This window comes from Oryza brachyantha, chromosome 1, assembly GCF_000231095.2.
Source record: "Oryza brachyantha chromosome 1, ObraRS2, whole genome shotgun sequence".
NCBI classification, from domain to species: domain Eukaryota; kingdom Viridiplantae; phylum Streptophyta; class Magnoliopsida; order Poales; family Poaceae; genus Oryza; species Oryza brachyantha.
The window spans coordinates 11,142,102-11,164,097 of NC_023163.2; the positions used below are offsets into that span (position 1 = coordinate 11,142,102).

General features: G+C 39.8%; 1 protein-coding gene and 1 long non-coding RNA gene across 2 annotated transcripts; one reads left to right on the top strand and one right to left on the bottom strand.

Moving 5' to 3' along the window:
* Window positions 1–9,115: 9,115 nt before the first annotated feature.
* LOC121053899 (putative nuclease HARBI1) lies at window positions 9,116–10,825 on the top strand. The gene is made up of 2 exons (XM_040522405.1): window positions 9,116–9,703; window positions 10,152–10,825. The coding sequence occupies exons 1-2, from the start codon at window positions 9,116–9,118 to the stop codon at window positions 10,602–10,604; spliced, it is 1,041 nt and encodes a 346-aa protein (XP_040378339.1). The 3' UTR covers window positions 10,605–10,825.
* Window positions 10,826–19,839: 9,014 nt separating this feature from the next.
* LOC102720371 lies at window positions 19,840–21,593 on the bottom strand. Its single transcript, XR_422995.2, has 3 exons — window positions 20,797–21,593; window positions 20,584–20,698; window positions 19,840–20,037 (listed from the first exon to the last, which is right to left on the bottom strand). It is a non-coding gene; the product is annotated as an uncharacterized LOC102720371 (long non-coding RNA).
* Between the last annotated feature and the right edge of the window lie 403 nt (window positions 21,594–21,996).

Here is a 21,996-nt window from a genome sequence, read left to right on the forward strand (position 1 = left end):
AAAATTGAATAAATGAGTGACAGTACACTGTTCATATAAGCCCATGTTAGGCCCAACAGAAGTATCATCCTCCACTCCCCGTCCGAACAAATGCAATGCCAAAATCCCTCTGGTCTCCCCCCCCCCCCCACCCCAAATGCCACTGAGCATGAATATTTTGTAGTACTGCATGTGTTGACATGTGGCCTCTATAAATATGGGGCCCATTTGTTAGCCCGTAGTAGGATCCCATTTGAATGTCACCTTATTTGGTCCTAGATCAGCACCCTACGTGGCTAGGATAGTAAAAATCATGGGGGAGATTGAGCTAGCTAATGTAGTAATCATATAGGTGGTGGTGCAAATGGTAAGTTTGCTTACTTTGGCGGTTTTCGTGGTATAGGAAGGGAGAACCGTAGTAAGTTTGTTGGTGGTTTTCGTGGTATTGGAAGGGGAAACCGCGGTAAGTTTGTTTACTCTGACGGTTTTTGTGCCATGAAAGGGGAAACCGCGTGATAGGCTGAGGTTACAATGTTAGTGCATGCTGGTGCTGCGGTGAGTAGCCAATGGTAACTGGCCCCTACCGCATAGTTACTGTTGCAAACTATGCGCATAAGGGGACTTTTAAATGGTCTAATATGCTATATTTTTCGAACTATAAAAAAACCTAGATTGGCTAATGGATTTCATATAAATGTGTGACATTTGTGGATTTACATACTATGTATCTATACATGTCATTTTCCTGCCACGCTATATGGGTGCGTCTAGGCCGACTAATGGATTGCATAGAAATAAAATTTGTGGGTTGGTTTTTAGTATTCGTTAATTGCATTTCTATGTGCTGTAGTTATATTTTAACTTTATGATGACATATATAGTGAGAAAGATTAGCATGTTTGGGATTTCTGTACGTACTTTTTACGATGTTGAAAAAACAATACCTGCAATTTATGATTTTGTATGTTTAGTTAGTTACTGTATCGTAGGATGTTGAAAGGTACTCAATGTGGAACAATTCTTTGTGTAAGTAGGTAGTATATTTTGACATTGCAAACTTGTGATTTATTCTTTGTAGGGCGTACTATGTAAAGTAGTTCTTCATTTCATTTTGTAATTTTCTAAACATACATTCCTTGTATAAACACAGGTGCTAGATGGCAGATAGAGAGAGAGGGCTTGTGTTGAACATGGAGAAATAGTGGGTAATGAGTTTTGTTGCAAATACTATCACGAGAAAAAGTGTTGCGGTGGTGCCACTAGTTTGATGATGCACTTGACCTATAAGAGGTAAGGTGTCAAATTTTGCATGTTTATGCTACCAGATGTACAAGAATTTTTTTCGACTGTGTTTAGAAATAATTGCTAATGTTGGTAAGAAGCACAATACCGAAAGGGTGAGGCAGGAGGATGCTGCAAGTCAAAGGTAGTGGTGATAAAGATGAGCAAATTCGGCGGCAATGGCTGCATCACATTAGGAGTCAAAGTTCAAGAGGGGTATAGTGGAGTGAGGGCAACGATGCTACAGGATTACAAGACCAAGTAAGGTCAAGGGGTAGAGTTAATCCAATTATAAATTTCTTGAGTAGGTCTACCTCACAAAGACAAAGACTCAAATCTAGTTGGAGCTAGAGCTCATGTGCAGCCCAAGATTAATGAATCTAATTTAGGAATATATAAATAATATCCCATATCGATTTGTTTCTTCTATTTTGTTTGTGTATTTTCACATTTTCTATTGAATCGGATTCAAAAAAAATTCCTTAAAGTGAAAACCCATACAAAAGATGACTAAACTTATAGACATAAATGATATAGATCTGGCCCGACTCCGCCCACATACTAGTGGTTGAAGAAGGGGAGGGAAATGAGCTAAGGAGGTTGTTGGAGAGGTTTGGGCAAGGTTTTGCTACACCTCTAGCCTCACATCTCGTTAAGTGGACGATCCTTTATCAACACAAAAACCTCTTAAACTAAGCTTTAGAAATCATCAAAGAAATATAATTTATTTTTTAATATAAATATATAACTCACTAGTATTTTTAAATATAATTGATTACTAATACCATCAAAAATTTCTGAAACTATCGGACCGAAGCTACTCAAATCTGAAGGTCCGGTCAGACGGAAATTATCCGAATCACTTTCAACCCTAGCTTAGAGTTATAATATCTGATATTGTTCTCTATTATGAATTCGTTGATAAATGATGAGATTTACCCTCATTTTATAAAAGATGGCTTCACTTGTTGTTTATCTCGTGCAATCATAACTAGCATGATTATCTTCAGTAAGTAGAATATATGTATGTTTAATAATGATTCATGGTGTGGTTATATGTGTAATTAGTTCTATTCTTTTGGTATATTGAAAAATACAATTTGTGCTTTAAGATAATTAGTTTTTTTTGTCAAATATACTTCCATTGCAACGCCCGAGCAGGTGACTAGTATCAGATAACACGTGGGTATATATACATCAAATAATTTAATTTACACCCAAACAATTTGTTTATTATTTTTATGAATGACTTATGTTATTGTATATTTGCACTAAAACTTTAAAAAATATGGACGTTAACCATAGATTCAAAATGAACGGCATCTAAAAAAATCAGACAGAGAATTAAAAATACCACCATGCCAAAAAAAAACTCCCGCAATTAACTATTACTCAATCTGAACACACACATTTATTTAAAAAAAATCGTTTATATCCTCCGTATTTTTTATTTAACGTCGTTTATTTTTGGGTCTAGAGCATTTCAAGGTTAGTATCAAAGTATTTCCTTTGATTATTTATAATAGTGTATAATATTCTATTATTTTAATTTATAAATAAAGAAAACATTCATTGATACATCTACTGGCATACCAAGAGAATGAGCCTCTGATTTTTTTTGTTTCATGCCGTTGAGACTTTTTTTATCTATATTTGGTCCTTCGTTTTATTAAAAAATATATAATTATTGACTATTTTATTATGATTTGGTTTATTAATAAAGTAACTTTAATTATGATTTATAATTTTGTATATTTGGACAAAATTTTTGAATAAAACGAAAAGTCAAACGTAAATCAAAAAGTCAATGAAAAACAGGAGAGAGTGTTGGCGCTCGAGATATCGTTAAATGTATTGTTAATGCTAAATGATTGATTTGATTAATTGTTTATATTGTGTTAGGCATGGTTTTATTGAATGCTTATGTTTTGGTCTTCTTTGTGCCAGTAACATGTTATTTAATGTTATAATATTATATTATTTTTTACATGGATGTATTTTGTTTATAATATAAAAATGTTATATTTGATGGTACCAGATTCATATATATGCATATCATACTATTTGCACTTTATGATTGCAATATTTAATATATAACTTGGATCAATTTTAAGCTTGATTGTGTTTTTATATAAAAATAAATTTGATAATTGATATAGTTGACAATATAACGTTAGTTACTAAGTATCCCGAGGAGCCCGGTCGGCTTCCCGGTTTTATATACGTGGTGTATTCTTGCATCGTCACTTGCATTTTATCTTGACTCACTCTTCTAGAAGGATAGCTACCAATTCCTAGCTTATCCTCCTGGCGAGTATCCTTGACAGGAAGAGGCCGGTTGGGGCTTCTGCCGATGATCCAACTGCCAAGAGTCAGAAGCTACTGGGTCAAAGGGTGACCTGGGTGCGTTCGTCCGTGCCACAAGGGTAGCGGGGCTCTGAAAGCCGGGGACACGATGGAGAAATTTTTTTTATTTTTTAAATTTTTTTAAAAAATAATTTTATTACTAAACCCCCGGAGAAACTATTTTCACCCCCTGAATCTTTTGGCTACGCCACTAACATTGGTGTGGCCAAAAGACACGCCATTGTCAGTGACGTGGCAAGACTGTCACGCCATGCCACGCTGATTAGGTTGCGTGTTAGCGTTGTCTTGCCATGCCACCAGCACTGGCGTGGCCAAAAGATTCAGTTTTGGAAAAATTTTGTCCGGGGGTTTAGTAATAAAATTATTTCTTAAAAATGTTTATTTAATAAAAAATTTGGAATTTTTTATTAAATAAACAAATTTTTTTATTAAATAAACCTTTTTAAGAAATAATTTTATTACTAAACCTCCAGACAAAATTTTTTCAAAACTAAACTTTTTGGCACACCAGTGCTGGTGGCGTGGTAAGACAACGTTGCCACGCAGCCTAATCGACGTGGCAGTCTTGTCACGTCAATGTCAGTAGCGTGGCAAGCTTTTTGGCCATGCCAATCTTAATGACGTGGTTAAAACGTTTATAGGGTGGAAATATTATTCTCTTTAAAAAAATAAAAAAATTTCGAGAGACGGCAATTGACGGCACCGTCAACCGTCCATCCAGACCAGCCAAGCCGTGGGCAGTAAACCCTATGACGGCTGGACAGCTGCTGGAATCTCTCCGATCCTCTTTCTCCTTGACGCGCAATGTGCAATGAAGAAAGGCAAGGGCGAGTGTCGTCGCCGGCCCGCTGCGATGCTGGCAGTCCGCAGCTGCTGCAGGGCAGCAAAGCTGGCAGACTGACCGGGCCCGGCCGCATGCGTCGGGGCAGGGGAAAGTGCGATGCCGACCCGACGCTGTGGCCGACAGGCCATTGGGGGTGTCGATTCGCCGCAGTCCCTGGCAGCCTTTGGCGCGTGGGCACCGCAGCGCTGCTCCATGGCGTGCGGAACAGTTCGTGGCCCCAGGTGGTGCGTTCGAACCCCCTCCCCCGGCGTCGGCTATATTATCGCCTCTCCATGGGTACGCAGCTGCGGGGTTTCCCGTCCGGGGAGGGGTGTTGCGACACACTCGTCTGTCTCCGACGCAAGTTCGGCCAAGCCAAGTGAAGACGACATCGGCATTTTGGCCGACGCTATTACGAAGACAGCCACCAAATCTCCAGAAGCTGTGCGGGCGGGCGCTCGTGCTGCCGCGACGCGACTGTCTCCTGCAACAATCGCCACGCACATCGACTGGGACATCGTGCTCCAACCTGGGGCGCGGAAGGTATGAATCTAGCTGCTCCACAAATTTACAGTCATGCTCATCTTTAGGTTGTTAGATTAGATGGCGACCCCAATGCATTGGACCGACATAGAGCTGCAGTGCTTTCTGCGAGCTTGTCTCGAGGAGACGGGGACCGAAAATCTTGACACCACCAACCCAAACCCTGCTGCTTGCGACAACATCGCAAGACGCCTAAAAAGATGCGTGCGGAACAGTTGTAACCCGACAGCAAGTGCGCACATACTGGGGGAACCAGATCCTCTGACGTAGTGAATTCTACGTTAGAGGACGACGTCAGCCAGGATCACCGTCCATTGCTTATTCGATGACTGTATACTGTATACTCCCGTACGTTGTTTTGAAGCAGCTGGTTAAAATCTTGCTGACAACTGCCATTAAAATCGATCTCACTGCCGAGTCGAGTATAATTTAATTAATGTACATTTAAATATTTAAAAATAAATTTTACATTAAATTAGGAATAGTAAATTGCGGTCAATGTATAATTTATTTGAGACGTGTACGTTACATCTGGAAGCTAATAATAAATTATACTCAACATCATATGCAGACAGACGACGAACAAAAACACAATCAATTTTTATATTAGTAAAAAAAATACTTGTGCAATGCACCGGTCAAGTTAATTTTAACGTTACAAATTAAAATAAATTATAAAATAATTTTGACAAATAAATTACATAAGCTTCTTGGTGCAACGAATACTTGTCAAATATTATATGTTGACCGTAATTTCCTGTTCTGACTTGACGTGTAATTTATTTCTAAAAATTATTTTATAATTTATTTTAATTTATACCATTAAAATTAACTTGACCGGTGTATTGCTCGAGTATTTTTTACTAATATAAAAATTAATTGTGTTTTTGTTCCCTGTGTCCGTCTGGCATGGCATATGATGTTGACCTTAATTTATTATTAGCTTCCAGATGTAACAGATGTAACGTACACGTCTCAAATCAATTATACATTGACCGCTTTACTATTCCCAATTTAATGTGAAATTTATTTTTAAATATTATTTTAATTTACATTAATTAAAATAAACTCGACCCGACCAGCCTATTTTCAGTAAGATCGATTTTAATGGTAGTCATCAGCAAGATTTTAACCTGCTGCTTCTGCTGCTTCAAAGCAAGGTACGGGAGTACACAACCATCAGATGAGCAATGAACGGTGATCCTGGTTCGGATGTCCCTCTGACGTGGAATTTACTACGGCGGAGGATCTGGTTCCCATACTGGGACACTTGCAAGAAAAGATATGAACTCTGTGATTCCGGGCAACCGGTCTGGGCCGGATTCCGGGCACTGACGCCATCGAAGCCCCTCCCGAATGGTGGGGTATGCAGGAGTCGGTATGGCTACACTCATAATCTCTTATTTCAAGTCATGAATTATTATGCCAAGAATGCTGCCAATTGACAGGTGTTCGACAAACATGAAAAATACGTTCATATTTTCAGTCCATGTTGATCAGCCCTGCTGACCATTTTTGGTTCTACCGAACTATCCGTTGCCTTAAGCCATGTTGCCGATTACTATGTCCCATAGTGTTGACCACCGTTCACAATTCTTGGTTGTACCGAACTTTTTCTACTTGCCGGCTTCCAAGTTGTGCACTCTGTGATTGTCATACACATAAGTTCTGAACTCTTTATGACTGCAAACATGAAATGTGTCTCTGTATGTTGGGTTTTGTTTTCCGACTTTGATCTCATTAGCACATATATTGTAGCTTTCCACCGTCCTTCAGATGGGTATGTCCATAATGCTCTCCATTTTCTGTCTATTTGTATGTACTGGCCGGGGTGTGTTTGCTGAGTTCTTATTACTGCTGTCTCTTACTACTCCACCACTAGTTCAGAAAGTTAAAGTGCACAGAGTAATAACTATCATTTTGATATACATTGGTTATGAATCACAACTTTCAGGATGAATCTCATCAAAATGTTAATAAGGTTTTACATAGTATAGAACTATTTGTATGTATTTGCTGAGTTTTTGCAACCTGTTTCTATTATATATTTTTGTGCATGCAATTTCTTCTGCCCTTGTAAAGTAACCTTGGAATAATTTCATCAATTTAAATATTCTATATCACTCTGGCTGTCCCTATCCTATGTATTGCTTAATATGTTTGTACAAATCGTTACCATTAAATACATCAAATTTGGCTTTAACACCGATGCGATGGTATATCCAGATCTAAGCAGGGTCTTGTGGCCGGCATACAGTTCCTACATTTTTGTAATCATGCACTTGCAGATTTCTCTATCCAGCAAACCTTTTATAGCTCTGACAGACGCCCCTTTGTTTTCTGCAGAGGAGGAAAGGCATGAACCAATTCCGCAACGAGCCTCTGTCGGCACATTGATCTTCAGGAGCGAGTTTTCAGCGGCCGGTCAGTTCAGTTGTAGGCAACCACTCCAACGTCGCTGGATCGACACCGGTTCACGCTGCTGCGTCATCGCAGCCAGCGTTCATCGACATAGAACAACTCCAAATGAGCGTTTATGGGAACTTATCTTTTAGTGCCATGGTAGTGGAGTAATTTTACGCTCTAACAAAAAGTAACAATACATACCTTAAGGTACTGGTATCTCGCGATACTAAATCGTTTATGTCTGTTAAGTACTGATTCGGCATGTTATGTTTGACTGTATGTGTGGCAGATTGCGTTTCATGTATTTATTTCCTGCGGATTAAATAACTGTGCTCTTTGTGTCTAATTGGACCCTTGTTTACAGCAGTGCACTTGCCCTTGTTGCCAGACGAACTCCTGCCGGGTGCAACCACACTTCTTCGCCAGTCGCTAAAAGCTTGCTTCAACGGTAATACATGGCATACCTTTTACCAACTGTACTTTTTAGTCAAATCAGCGTACTGTTATCGTTAAACACTGTAAACATATGAAATTTTAATTATTTTACGTACAGCGTTTTTTTACCGTTCTTGAAAAAAATATCTGAAGTTATTTGTGGCCATTTAACTTTTTATCACTCTTACGAATGTTCATAACAGATTTATCACTGGATCCACATGTCATAGACTGATGAGGATCCACGTGTTATAGACAACGAGAGATAAATTTGTTTTGACCACTTGTAAGAGTGGCAAAAAGTTAAATCCCTCATTTTACAACGTAAAAATCTATTACCTTGGTATTAAATCCCTCATTTTACCACATGTCATAGTACTGTGCATTTGCCGGGCGCTCATCCTCGGCAACCAGATTTCGGACGGCTTAGACTGTTACTACCTCTGTTTCTGTTTGATTTCTCTAGTTGTAACGTTAACCATTTGTTTTATTAAAAAAATTAATACAAATATAAAAAATAATAAATCATGGTTAAAATTCTTTTAATAATAAAGTAAGTCACAAGCAAAATAAATGATATTTCCATAACTTTTTGAATCAAACATATGACTTACGTTATGAAATCAAACATTGCAACCTAAAAAGTCAAACATCTTACGTTATGAAACGGAGGGAGTATCAATAAATGTGGGTGCACTGGTGGGAAACTATTTTAAGCTCTCGAGGAGATATCTCTCGTCTATTATATGTTATCCAAATAGTCATCAAAAAAATATGAAAAGATTTGTAAAGATAGATTAATATATGATATATCACTACACAAATATGCAATTTAAAATATGACTTCTACAATCCATAGAAAAATAACAAATGTATGATTGTGAGCATGTGTATACTATTTATAGTTTAATTTGTTATTTTTGTTATGAATTGTAGAAGTTATATTTTAACTTGCATGTTTATATAGTGATATATCATATATTAATCTATCTTTACAAATTTTTTCATATTTTTTAATGACTATTTAGATTGCATGTAATAGATGAGAAACCGACGAGATGATGCCCCCTCAAGAGTTTAGAATCCATGCTCGTGCACCGGTTCAATAGCTAACATGTCTGAATTTGTATTACTTACCTACAGATGTCGGACGACGACGGCTCGGACTCAAGTCACTCAAGCCTTGAAGAGGACATTGCTATCATCCTGTACTTGACCAGATGGCCGTCTCCAGAGCCCCGTGCACCACGGAGGAACCCTGCGCAGACGGGGATTCAGAAGATGTACGAGATCATGCAGCACGACGCGCAGTGCCGGTTCACGTTCAGAATGTCAGCAACGCAGATCATCCGATTGCACGACCTTCTCACCGCAAGGTACGGCCTTTCAGGAACATCTGGCTTCACTTCTATGGAAGCGGTGGGTTTGTTCCTGTACATGATGAGTGGGGAGTCGAACAGAGATGCCAACTCATTCTTTACGAGATCGAGCTCAACCATTTCCCGCTACTTCAACTCTGTGCTCGCAAGCGTCAACGCGCTTGCGGCGGACATCTTGAAGCCGGTAGACCACAACTTTGTTCAAGTTCATGACGGACTGTTAGCGGAGGACGATTTTCGACCGTTCTACGGTGCGGTGGGAGCGGTAGACGGGACCCACGTCGAAGTGCTTTCGCCAGGGCAGACCTCCTCGCAGCTGCAGCACAGGAACAGGCACCACCAAGTAACCTCCAAGAACGTGTTGGTCATATGTGACTTGGATGGCAGGGTTCTATTCTGTGACGCCGGATGGCCAGGGTCGTTCCATGACCGGCGTGTTCTATCAGATGCCATTGATTGTCGTGCTCACAGATTTCCCAGCCTACCACTGGTACGTACGTACACTTGCCCTACTTACTATGCTAGTCAAGTCATGTTTTACTTTCCACGGTCGTGCATGGATGTGCAGCAGTATGTTAATCTAAGACCCTATTTGTTTTCCAGCAATTTTTTTTGTTACTATCGCATCAAATATTTGGACATTAACTAGAAGTATTAAATATAGACTATTAATAAAACCCACCCCATACTCTGGACTATTTCACGCGACGAATCTATTGAGCCTAATTAGTTCATGATTAGCGAATGTGGTGCTACGGTAAACATTTGCTAATTGTAGATTAATTAGGTTTAAAAATTTGTCTAATGAAAGTCTTTATTTATACAATTAGTTTTATTATCCGTCTATAGTTAATACTTTTAATTAACGTCTAAATACAAACGACTAAGAAAAGTCACCGGATCTAAACAGCCACTATAACCCTTTTGAATCATGGAAGTACTTCCTAGGCGACTCCGGATATCCATGCAAGATGGGCGTTCTTCCTCCAATCCCCGGCTTCCCCGTTCCCAGGGACCGACGACAGAGCCGGGCCAGGCGCAGGGTGCCAGAAGGAAGGGAGCACCGCTTCAACGACGTTCACGCTAGCCTGCGCTCAGTCATCAGGCGCCAGCTTGGGATCGCGAAGGAGGAGTGGCGGATACTGGAGAGGATCCCGCACCACCCGGACCCGGGGTGGCAGCCGAGGGTTATACGTGCCGCGTTCACGCTGCATAACTTCAGCTGGGACAGCCGTGATCCTGCGTTCATGGAAACATGCCCGCTGTACAACGGATCAGCGCCGGTGCTTCCTGCGTGCCCGCCCTTCAGCTACAACTACTTTGCCATCAACAGCGAGGAGGCAATGGCTGCACTTCGTGGATTGATAGCTGATGCGCTTATGCGGTACTAGAGACCGTGCTGTGCTGTGCTATCATGATTTATCGTATGCGTTCGATCTTGCACGCGTACGTACAGAGAATGTTTTTCTGGCTAATTTCTTTGGCGAACCGATCTAGCTAGCTTCTTGCTGGGGTGAAAATGTATTGCTGTAATGCAGAAGCTTTTGGGTTCACAATGACCCGCACGATGGCTGTCCTTGTGACCTTGCAATACAGAGAATCAGTTCTTCCATTCACAATGACCAGCACCAGTTAACATGTAGAATGCAAAAGTATAGCAGATGGCAGTTGTACATAAAGCTTAGCAATTTCTATCCGAAACTGATTCATAAACTGATGCATACAACAAACCAAATTGCATCCACAAGTTCCAGATAAGCCTGAAGGGTTGATAGTAAGTTTGAACATCTATTATATATGTTAGAAGTAATTAATAGCGAAACAAAAGTAAAATAAAAGTTAGAAGTATCTAAAATAAGATTAAAAATAAATAATATTGGAGAGAGATAGAGCGCGCAAGTAGAAATACAATTTAAAAATTTCTAAATTCAGATTTAAAAATAAAACAATGGGATTAGGATTGACTTACAAAAATATAAAACTCTAATTATTTTTCAAAAAAATATTAACATAAGAGTCCATGATGAAATCCAATTTAAATATAAAAAATGAAATTTGTACTAAAAATTTTGAAAATAATTAATAGTGAAACAAGAGTAAAATAAAAGTTAGACGTATCTAAAATAAGATTAAAAATAAATAACAATGGAGAGAGAGAGTCCGTGTAGAAATACAATTTAAAAATATCTAATTAGATTTAAAAATAAATTCTGATTAGAGATAAATAATAATTAGAAAAAGGATCCACATGGAAATACAATTTTAAAATGAAGTTCAACGCAGCTCTATGTACAATATTTGTTCGGGTCCACCTAGTGATCAAATGTTCGAAAATTTTAATTCTATCGATCAACTCCGGTCACTACTGTTGAATAATAATTTGGTGCGTGCACCCAAGTCAAAAAGGCCACACACGTCCTCTCCCATTGTGTACTTGTTTGATAGAAAAACAAAAAATTAAACGTTTGATCAATAGCAAAATTGTATTTGTTCTGGGTACAATCGTGCACACGAAATGAAGTTAGCTCCGCCGGCAGTGGGACTGGCCATCTCACAGCAAGTATATTCGGGCATAACAATTTAAATAAAGACATGCATACTTCCATATATAGTACTGGTACCAAGTAGTTAAAACAGGGATTGCACATAGAGGCAAGCATTCGGGAGAACCCGGGAGGGGTAGTAGTCGAACCCTCTTTCCGCCACGAAGAAATGTCGTCATAGCAAGAACTGACCGCACGGCTTGGCCACCGCCCTCCGGGCCGCCACGCCCTAGGGCTATGGTCCGAGTCGAGGGCGATGCCGCTCTCAGTGCGCCGCCTCCGGAAGACTCGCTGAACGAGTCGTCATGTCCTGCAATATGGGAGGTATAAAGAGAGTGCACATACATACTCAATTCTGAAGGAGCGTGTAACGAAATGTAGCAACCATGCTCCAACCGGCAAACGGCATCATTAGCTAGCTGCTCGCAGTCGCAGTTCGTCGGAGTCGACGTTCTCGGAGGAGGCGCGGCATTCTGGAAATGAGGGTGCACGGTACGGTGCGCATGAGTTTGGTCGACCATAGGTGATGCGCACAAAATTGTGTGCAGGTGGATGTCCAAATACTTGAGCAGCAGTCCGGTGTCGGCAGTGAACATAATCTTTGCACGAACTTTACCGGGGCACCGAGGAAACTGAGCGAGCTTACCCGTGGACGTAGAACGATCGTGTATCTAGGGAGTACCTCCAAGACTGCAAGTCGCAGTACGGCGTAAGGAGCGCGCTTTCGAATCACATGCCACGGGTAGATTGAGAACGCACACACTTCCACCAGCGTGCAGCTCCAATGTTCGTCGAAAGGACCGTTTGTAGCCTCCGAGCTAATCAAGGACGGAAGAACAGGGATTTGGGCCATGGACCTGCACATAAGCATCTCCAATAGTAGGCCTATACCAGTCCTAAAAATTAAATATTGGTACTATGCACTAAAATTGTTCCTCCAACAGCTTCCCAAAACAAGATCCAATTTTTCAACATTCCCAAGTACTGACATTTGTGGAGCCAAATTTTGGCATTATAGCCGGACTCCCTCCTAAAGAACGCGCCAATTTTTTTGTCTCGCGCCAGAAATCGTGTCTTCCCGTCGTCTTTCCCTCCATCCTTTCCAGTCGCCCTCCCCATCCCCTGCCACGCCGCCCCTCTATCCGTTGCCTCTGCCGTCGCCCCCTCTGTCCACCACCACGCTGCCCCCTCCATCCGCCGCCGCCTTCCCCACCAACGGTGTCGTCGCCCCTTCATCCAGTGTCGAGACCCCCTCCATCCAGCGCCGTCGCCGTTGTCTCAATCAGCTGCAGGCTAATTTCTTTGGTGACAATCAGGCAGCAGAGCACCAACCGCCTCAGGCCTGCTTCTGCCCACCGTGATGCTCTCACAGGAAGTTAGTATCTTGTAAATGTCTAGAAATCCATTATATTTATTGTTTAGCCCTAAACTGAAGTTACTACATAATAATTCTGTAATTATGTGTTAAACAGATTGTATTAGGATCAGTTGATTCGAAGGATTGTAAGATCCGCACTGTTTTTATTTGAATATGTGTCCCTAGCCTAGTAAGTTTGCACGTTGGTCTGTCCAATTAAAGAATGTTTTCATGTTAGGGATGAAGTCTGAACTCTGGATCACTATGTTATGTTCTGTTCACGCTAAATTTTATCCCTGCCAGTCCAACGTGTTCAAAATATGTTTCAATGGTGCAGAATATAAGTGAATTCATCAATTAATTGATGATGTGGCAAATTTTAAATTTTTAGGAATATATTTTTAGGCAACTCTTGGAGAATTGGGAGATTTTAATGCCCAATAATTTTTGGGGTGAGTCCAATACATGAATTTTGGGACTCTAATTTTAGACATCTCTTGGAGATGCTCTAATTAACAATGCGAGTAATGGCATGAAAGCTGATAATCGCATAAAATTTGGTAAAGTAGCCAATCCCGATGTATAGGGCGCGTGGCAGAAAAACGGTTATGTGCAAACAGTGGTGGGTTACTTCAGGCTTCGTTTCAGGCGGCACCCGTGGATGTCTGCTGTCGATGTCTATTAGCTTTCTGGTACCTCCGTTTTATGACGTACTTTTTTTTACAACATTTGACCATTTATCTTATTTAAAAATTTGGTACACATATAAAAAATAACAAGTCATGCTTAGAGTTCTTTTGATAATAAAGTAAGCCACAAGCAAATAAATGATAAATTCCATAATTTTTTGAATAAGACGAATGATCAAACATCGTAAGCAAAAAAAATCAACATCTTACGTTATGAAATAGAGCGAGTACTGGATATCACACTCCCATTTCATCTACAAATGACTTGCGCAAAACTGACATTACAAGACTCTAGGCACCATCCGTGCGTATGACAAACATCGGTAGGTGCCAAGCGGCCAGTACTCGCGGTGTTCCCGGATTCATCTCCACCACAACCAATATAACCTAGTCCTCCGCCACTCTAGAGGATCAAGAAAGCTGTCTTTAAGTGCTCCAGGTAACTTATTCCATCATCAACCAATGTACTTTTTGAAGAGAAATTGGACATTATGTCACTCACAAAACATGGTTCCGCTAGAATGCCACTTCGCGGAATCACTTCGTTAAAATGCCACTTCATGCCACTCCCAATGGGCGGATAACATTTGTTTTGCCTTTTTTTTGCATTTGGATTAATTTCTACATCTTCTCACCGCACGCTGAATGAAATTGCCTTTGAGCTGAGAGCTGCTTCATCTCTTACACAAAGCTAATGAGGACATGCATCGCTTTCATCCACCGACGATCCTTCCGTCGTCTCTGTTGTCATCTTCGCTTCCCACCGGCGGAGGCGGTGGCGCTTGTGGCAGAGGGGAGGACGCTCACGGGGGAGGCGAGGGTGCTCACGGTGGAGGGGCTGCAGCGTGGGCGAGACCAGCGGGGGCGACGGTCGCTAGAGACTTAGCCCAGGGGTAATTTCATCTGGCGCGCGGTAAGAAGAGGCACAAATTGATCTAAGTGCAAAAAATGGCAAAACAATTATTATCCGCCAGTTGGAAGTGGCATTTTAATGAAGCAATTCCATGGGGTGGCATTCTAGCAAAACCATGTTTTAGGAGTGAAACAATGTCCAATTTCTCCTTTTTGAATGTGTGTGATGCTGCCTCATAGTGTAGAAAACTCCACCTCGGAAACTTTGTCTTGAATATACTATCAATTGTTGTCACATCCGAATTTTTTCTCAGGATAAACTGTTAAAGAAAAGGAATTAAAGAAATTATTTTTGCATTAGTCAAGAGTTAATTAAGTTAAAATAAATAATTAAATAAAAGGTTTTAAAGGCCATAAATATTTTTCTTGTATTCGTTGTGCTGAAATATATTAACATGATTTTAGTGGAATTTTCAGATCATTCTAATTGAGTTTGAATAACTAAAAGTCATCTGAAGTAAATTAAATTAAAGGCGATCTTTCTGTTTGTTTTCTTTTCTCAGACCGTGGTCTCCTTTTTTTTACCCTAGCCATGGGCGCCTCTGCATGTGCAGCCGCCTCCCTAGTCCCTCCCTCTCCCGGGCCGCCCCCTCCCCTTCCGGCTTCCCCCTTCTAGGCCGGCCACCTCCTCTCCCATCCTCTGCCTCTTTCATTTTTTTTTATTAATAGAGTCCATGTAGGAGTCTATTACTCCCTCCATCCCAAAATTGATCATCATATAAGGTCTAGGTATAAAGACCAAGAATCTATTTAATTAGCATCGAAAAACTAGAGTTACAAATCCCAAACTGCATGTACATCAAAGCTAATTGGATAGATACATGTAAGTATTTAATGTGCGTGTTAACCAAAGTGTTTTTCGCACTATAATTAATGTATAATAGACTCTCTTCTCTTATATGATGATCAATTTGAGATTTCTAGTTTTCTCTTGTATGACTATCAATTTGGGATGGAGGGAGTATTTTGCAAACAGCTTCATCCATGCTTCCCTTGGCATCGATGGCTGCTTGTCCGCACGCCTCGAAGATTCGCTAACTCCCATCCGCCTGGCAGATATTTGAGAGCTTCATGGCGGCTAGTACGGGGTGGTGGAAGTGAATCAAGAGGGGAACGAGCAGCCTTATAGGCGAAGGTGGAAGGGGATCGATGGGGAAGAAGCCGATGGCCGGGGACATCAAGGATGAAGACTTGCTGCCCCGTAATGTCGCTGTCCACCCCTACTTTAGCCAATGGCAGGGAAACGGAAAGAGGGCGGTGCCGTCACAGCCGTCTATGCGAGGTGTTGATCGTGAGGAGCAATTAGCAATGTTCATGTACATGATTTCTCACAATGCCAGAAATCAAGAGCTACAAAATGCATTCCAACATAGTGGTGAAACAATAAGTAGGAAGATTAATGAAGTTTTTCTTATCATCCCCACCCTAGCTGAAGATTTGCAAAACTTACAAATTCAACAAATACTCATATGAAGATTGCATCTGATCCTAGATTTTGGCCATATTTTCTGGTCAGCCTTACAAACTAGGAACCTAGGTTCCTTATCTTAAATTTCTATTCTTTATGTGTAGAATTGCATTTGTGCTATTGGTGGTACACATGTCACAACAACTATAGCTGAAGAGTAGCCCCCCTTGTCGTAATAGGAAAGACACCTTGTCACAAAATGTTATGTTGATATGCAACTTCGATCTGGATTTTACATTTATCTCATGTGGATGGGAAGAATTTGCATTAGATGCAGTAGTATTTTAGTCTGCTCTTGTCAAGGGCTTTCATGCCCTGGAGGACAAGTTCTATTTTGTTAAGATTCGAGTTAATTAATATTCAAGTTGTATTTCATGGCATCATTAGATGGCTAAATGGTCAGGAGGGGTGGTTGGATCATCAACCTGTTTATATTCCAAACGAAGCTATGTTGATCTTCCAGATGAAGAGATATATCTCAATGATGTTGACTCAATGGATGAGAATAATCTTAGGGATCAGATAGCTATACAAACGTGGGCTAACTATATTAGTTAGATAATTATATTTCTAGAATAATGTTTATGTAAACTGGATAATTATATTACTATACTTTCTTTTTCTCTACTATATAGTGTTGTACTTTCTTTCTCTCCTATATATTGATACACTTTCTTTCTCTCCACTATGTGTTGATGTACTTTGTTTCTCTTTGCTATATATCGTTGCACTTTTTTCTCTCTAGTATATAAATATTCATGGAAATGATAGCCATGTAGAGGGAAGGTGGGAGAGCATCGTGTAATTCTACATCATAGAAAGTACTTGTCGATATACTTCATGACCATGGTCTACCAAGATCCAGGGCTCAAAATTTTTGGATTATCCAAAGATGGAGAAGTATCACAAAAGTTGAATGAAAAGTTTTCACACATTTATTTCACGGAACAACATATACAAAATAAAGAGGAGGAGCTCAATGGGAATTACAAAATTATAAAAAATGCACGAAAAAAGTGGTGTTGGATGGAATGATTCACTTTTTATGATTGTCGGTGAAGCAACGATTTGGGACATGATACTTTAGGTTAGTTTCTTTCTCATTTTAAATAATATTGTAGAATAGAATATCATTTTCTCATACTAACTAATTTTCGTGTTGCATCAAATAGGCTTATCCAAAGGTCTAGGAGTTTTGCTCCAAACCATTCCCACTTTTATTCTCTTGGCCTTACTGTATGAAGGTGATTGAACTTTACAATTTTGTTTCACATTAGTTCTAATTATGGCTATGCTATTACAACTTCCTACCTTTCTTATTTTAAATAGTAAGTGTTGAAACAAGTGATTTATGTTTTACATCAACTCAAGAAATAGCTCATTCAAGTGATTAGAATATAGGAAGGGCACCAAGATGTTTTAAGTCTATAAGGTTGACAAACTAATTTTCAAATCTATTTTGCGTTAGAGACTTCAAGTACAAATATGGGAAAGTAAACACAAGAGAGTTTAACACCAAACAAATCCATGGAAAAAGAAGGTGATGTTGGAAAGAAGTGAAAGCATAGTCAGATAGCATTTGTCCTTGAAGACTACTTAGAATTCAAAAAATATCAAATAAAAAAGGCAGTGGATAAAATATTGGAGACATCAAGGCATGAAATTGAGAATTCTATCTTCAAGTGTATTGCTACTATATTGCCACACCAAAGATTGGTTCTAATTCGAGGTACTTGAAATGACAATCGTTGAACACTAAATTGTTTCTCATGCTCGTATTTCCATGTTTACATCTTGTAACTGTAGTTATATGTCGTGTAGTCTTACCCTTGCATGACAACTCTAATTTTTGTTATAGCTATGTCTAATTTTCAGGTAGAAGATATTTGTAACTTAGTCTTCTCTATGTTTCTATGGCCTGATGTTGTATGATAAATAGATATCAGTTCATGACCAACGTGTACATGTCCCTTTTGACTATGAACATTAATCAATATGTTGCTATCTTTCTTGCACACTAAAATTGTTTGCACAACAAACTAGAGTAATCCTTTCTTTTGACCTACATCAAAGTCAATGTACTGCTTTCCGAAGCCAACAAACCTAAACTTGATCGGCTATTAAACTATAAGGGTAGTGATAACCATCCACCTCAACTAATGTTCATATAATTTATTAGGGTACCATATAAGCAAAAATATGATGTGGAAAGGAAACTAAAGAAGAGAGAGAGAAGCGGAAATAGAGAAATGATGTCTCATGATGAAACTGGATAGGTGCAATCACCAAGACTCAAGAAACAAGCGACATTGACGTTGGGGTAGCTCAGCATTTCTTCCACCCAAATTTTGCTCTAGCTCCCGATCCAACGTGCCCGTCTCTTCCCCGCTGCCAAGGCCACGCTCCGTCCACGTGACAAATCCCGTTCTTGCGCACTAGCTTCTTCTACCATGGGCCAAATCTCCATCAATTTTTGGTGTGTCCCCAAACCTCTTAGTAGCAAGGTTCTGGCTGCTGTCCTTCTCGTCCCCAAGAAAATTTTTTTGGTAGGAAAAATTCTAGACTGGTCAAGTCTCATAGGCACAGCTACACAACCCATCAACCGATCTAACTCAGTAACTCTAAACAACACTTACTCTCTTGTCCTCTATGCTTAGTATGATATTAATTGATATGATGTGAGTATGAAGTGGTGTTGTTATGTATATATCTTTATACTGAATATGTAATCCTATATATTTCGTTATTTTCAACCTGTATTTCTGCCTACCAACCGATATCGATATATTTTTGCACTGTTGGTTCCATTTCCAGAATTCCGATAATATGGATATCGTTTTCATTTCTGCATCTACCATTCCATTTTTGTTTTCGAACAAAAAAATGTGGAAATAGAAATCAGAGAGATAGTTTTTCGACCGTTTTCATCCCTACTGCTTGGTACTATTAACTATGTCCTTATATTGATCATTGTGCTATTTTGATCAGATGCGTAGATGCGTGATTCTAGTTTGCTACAAATTTTGATAAATTGCCACATCTAATCACTACAAGAAATCTTATGATAGGTGATGTTTCATTTACGTCATAAAAAAAAATTTACATCATATTTCATAATTTGTGACGTTTCCGTGACGAAAAATCATTCGTCACCTATCATGCGTCTCTAATCATCTTTTATGACGAAAACTTATTTTTTCATCATGACTCTATGACGATCCTTCTTTCGTCATTACAATTATGACGTTTATTTTTGTCACTAATGATCCCATTTTCGTCACTAATGATCCTACAAAACGTCATAAAACGTGGTGTGGCCTATCACAGGCCTAGCTGTCAGCAGGACTTAGCCCAACTAAAAGTCCAGATAAAATTTGGCCTGGCCCATTTAAAATTGAAATTCACAAACAATTTTCAGCCCAATTATAATCCATTTACATTTCGAATAATAAACAGGCCAAGCCCAATTAAAATCCCACATAATACCAAGATTTATACCCACTAACAACCCATTAGATTTCAGCCTGGCCTACGCAAGGCATGACATTTTACAGTATTACCAGGCCCATTTGCATTGCTATCAAAACAACAATTGGGCCAAGCCCATTTCGAATTAACAGATAGGCCAAATAAATTGTACACAGTAACAACTCAAGCTCACAGCCCAATTAACTGCCAAATAAAACCACGTGACCAAATACAATCACTCAAATTCACTGACCAAAATAGACAGAATACGCTATGTTACAGAAGCACATTTTATAGCATATATTTAGCAAGGTTCAGTTATGGCAAATCCAGCCAACGATGTCATATCATACATCACTGCATCACTGATTGTTGCATTTGGTTCACCTGACAATCATAAATATTAATTAGAAATCATAAAATTTTGGGGAGTAAATGACTGAAAGACATCTAGTAGAATGCATTCATAAAATGGAATGAAACATCAAAAAACAAACTAATAAACATTTTGATTCATGGCGAGGAAAAACTAACACGGCTTTTCCATATGTAGGATGTCATATCAACTTTTTAATTGCATGCATTAGCTTATTATACCAATAATGCAAACAACAATGGCCAAATTGCAATAAAATGAACCCATGTGCTCTGGCACAGGATCTGTGTTATAAGTTTTATCAAAGAAAACATCTGATCAAACACTGTGAGCAAGTTAAAATGGCATTGAACAGTACGTGTGTATGTATTAGCAAGCTCTATGGTTCCCAAAATTATCAATACTATTATAGCAACATCACTGAACCCAGACTATGGAATTTTTATTGATCTCCATTCCACAATGTGACTGCCAAGAGAAAAACAAGTTTACTAGGCTAGCAACTATATATGAATAGCATGACAACTCAACTCTTACTAGGATGGAATTGTGCTCACTTTTTTGACTAGCGCACCACATGGAGCACAATGAGTTTGTCAAGTAGCTTCGACGTCTCGCTGAGATCTGCACACCATATCAACCACCACATTATCCAGTACTCAGCCACTAAACCTAGGACCAGTTTGAAAACCACAACATCAACATCCTAGATAACCAATTCAGAACGAGACAAGATTCTAGAATAGGCAAGTGTCATAGAGAACCATCACCTCAATTGGTCGGGGCTGGATCTTACTCAATATCTCTGCCTCTGCGATGCAAAAACCACCACCTCATCACTCGGAAGGTGAGCAAAATGTGTGTAGTCAGCTCTTTATATTCAAAACTCCTTGTCAATGGTTTGATATAAGCTAAAACATGAAAAAAAAACTATGGCATAGGCATATCAAAAGAGCTGTTACTTAGGTGCAACAAAATCAATAAATCATGATGTAAACCCATGAATACATAGGCATGCCAAAACAGTAGGACCTAATAGCAATTTTTTTGGATCTAGGCACAGCAAAATCGATGAGTGTGTTGCTAGCTAGCAATAATTTCCCCTCCATAGCAAACACACCAAGATCTGCCCTCAACACAACCCAAACCATGCATTGCTGCTCCACAATCCCTCTCCAAACCATATAATACACATCATTTTAATCATCGTCGGCAAAGCATCTGAGCGAGGAGGGATGAAGCTAGCGCAGCGAACGGCCAAGAAGAAGCCTGGCGCCGCAAGCTGTCGTTGCCGCCGCACGCCGTCGCCGAGCCGCCTCGGGACTGTGCCCGCTGCCGTCGCCTAATCTGGCTGTCCTGCCGCCGCTCGATCTGGCTGCCCCGGAGCCGCCACCTCCCGATCTGGCCACCCTGGGCCCAAGAACGTCGCCGAGAGCAGCTAGGTGGAGGAAGCCGGTGCAGGGAGCAGCAACGAAGGAGGAGGCCGTCGTCGCCACGACGCCCAGCGCCGCCAACTAAGGGAGAGAAGAGGAGATGAGAATGGAGGGAAAGAGGTGTGCGGCTGAGGAGGGAGAGAAAGGGTGGCAGTGGGGAGAAGGCTTATATAGCGGACTAGGGTTAGGTTCGGCGATCAGAACCGTCCGATTGGCAATTGACGGTTGGAAATAGTTGGGCCAAAATGAGCCTGGTCTGATTCTTCTTTTCTTATTGTTTTTCTTTTTATTTCCTATTTCATTTTACCATTGTGAAGTAACACACAAAAATAATATGTTATATATAGTAATATATTTTTTATATGTACTAGATTACATATTAGTTATCGGGTAGAAGTTTCAAAATTTTGGGTACTTGTTTACTATTTTCTATATGTTAAATGAATTTCTACATAGTTGTCGAAATCAATTAGAAATTGAACAACACATGCCTATAATAAGATATAAAAAAATTCAAAAAAAATATATTTAGCGTCA

Excerpts from the sequence above, each read along its gene's own strand:
- LOC121053899 (XM_040522405.1), top strand. The coding sequence starts at position 9,116 with ATGTACGAGATCATGCAGCACGACGCGCAGTGCCGGTTCACGTTCAGA. Across the intron at positions 9,704-10,151 it reads GATTTCCCAGCCTACCACTG|TACTTCCTAGGCGACTCCGG; the intron begins GTACGTACGTAC and ends GAATCATGGAAG.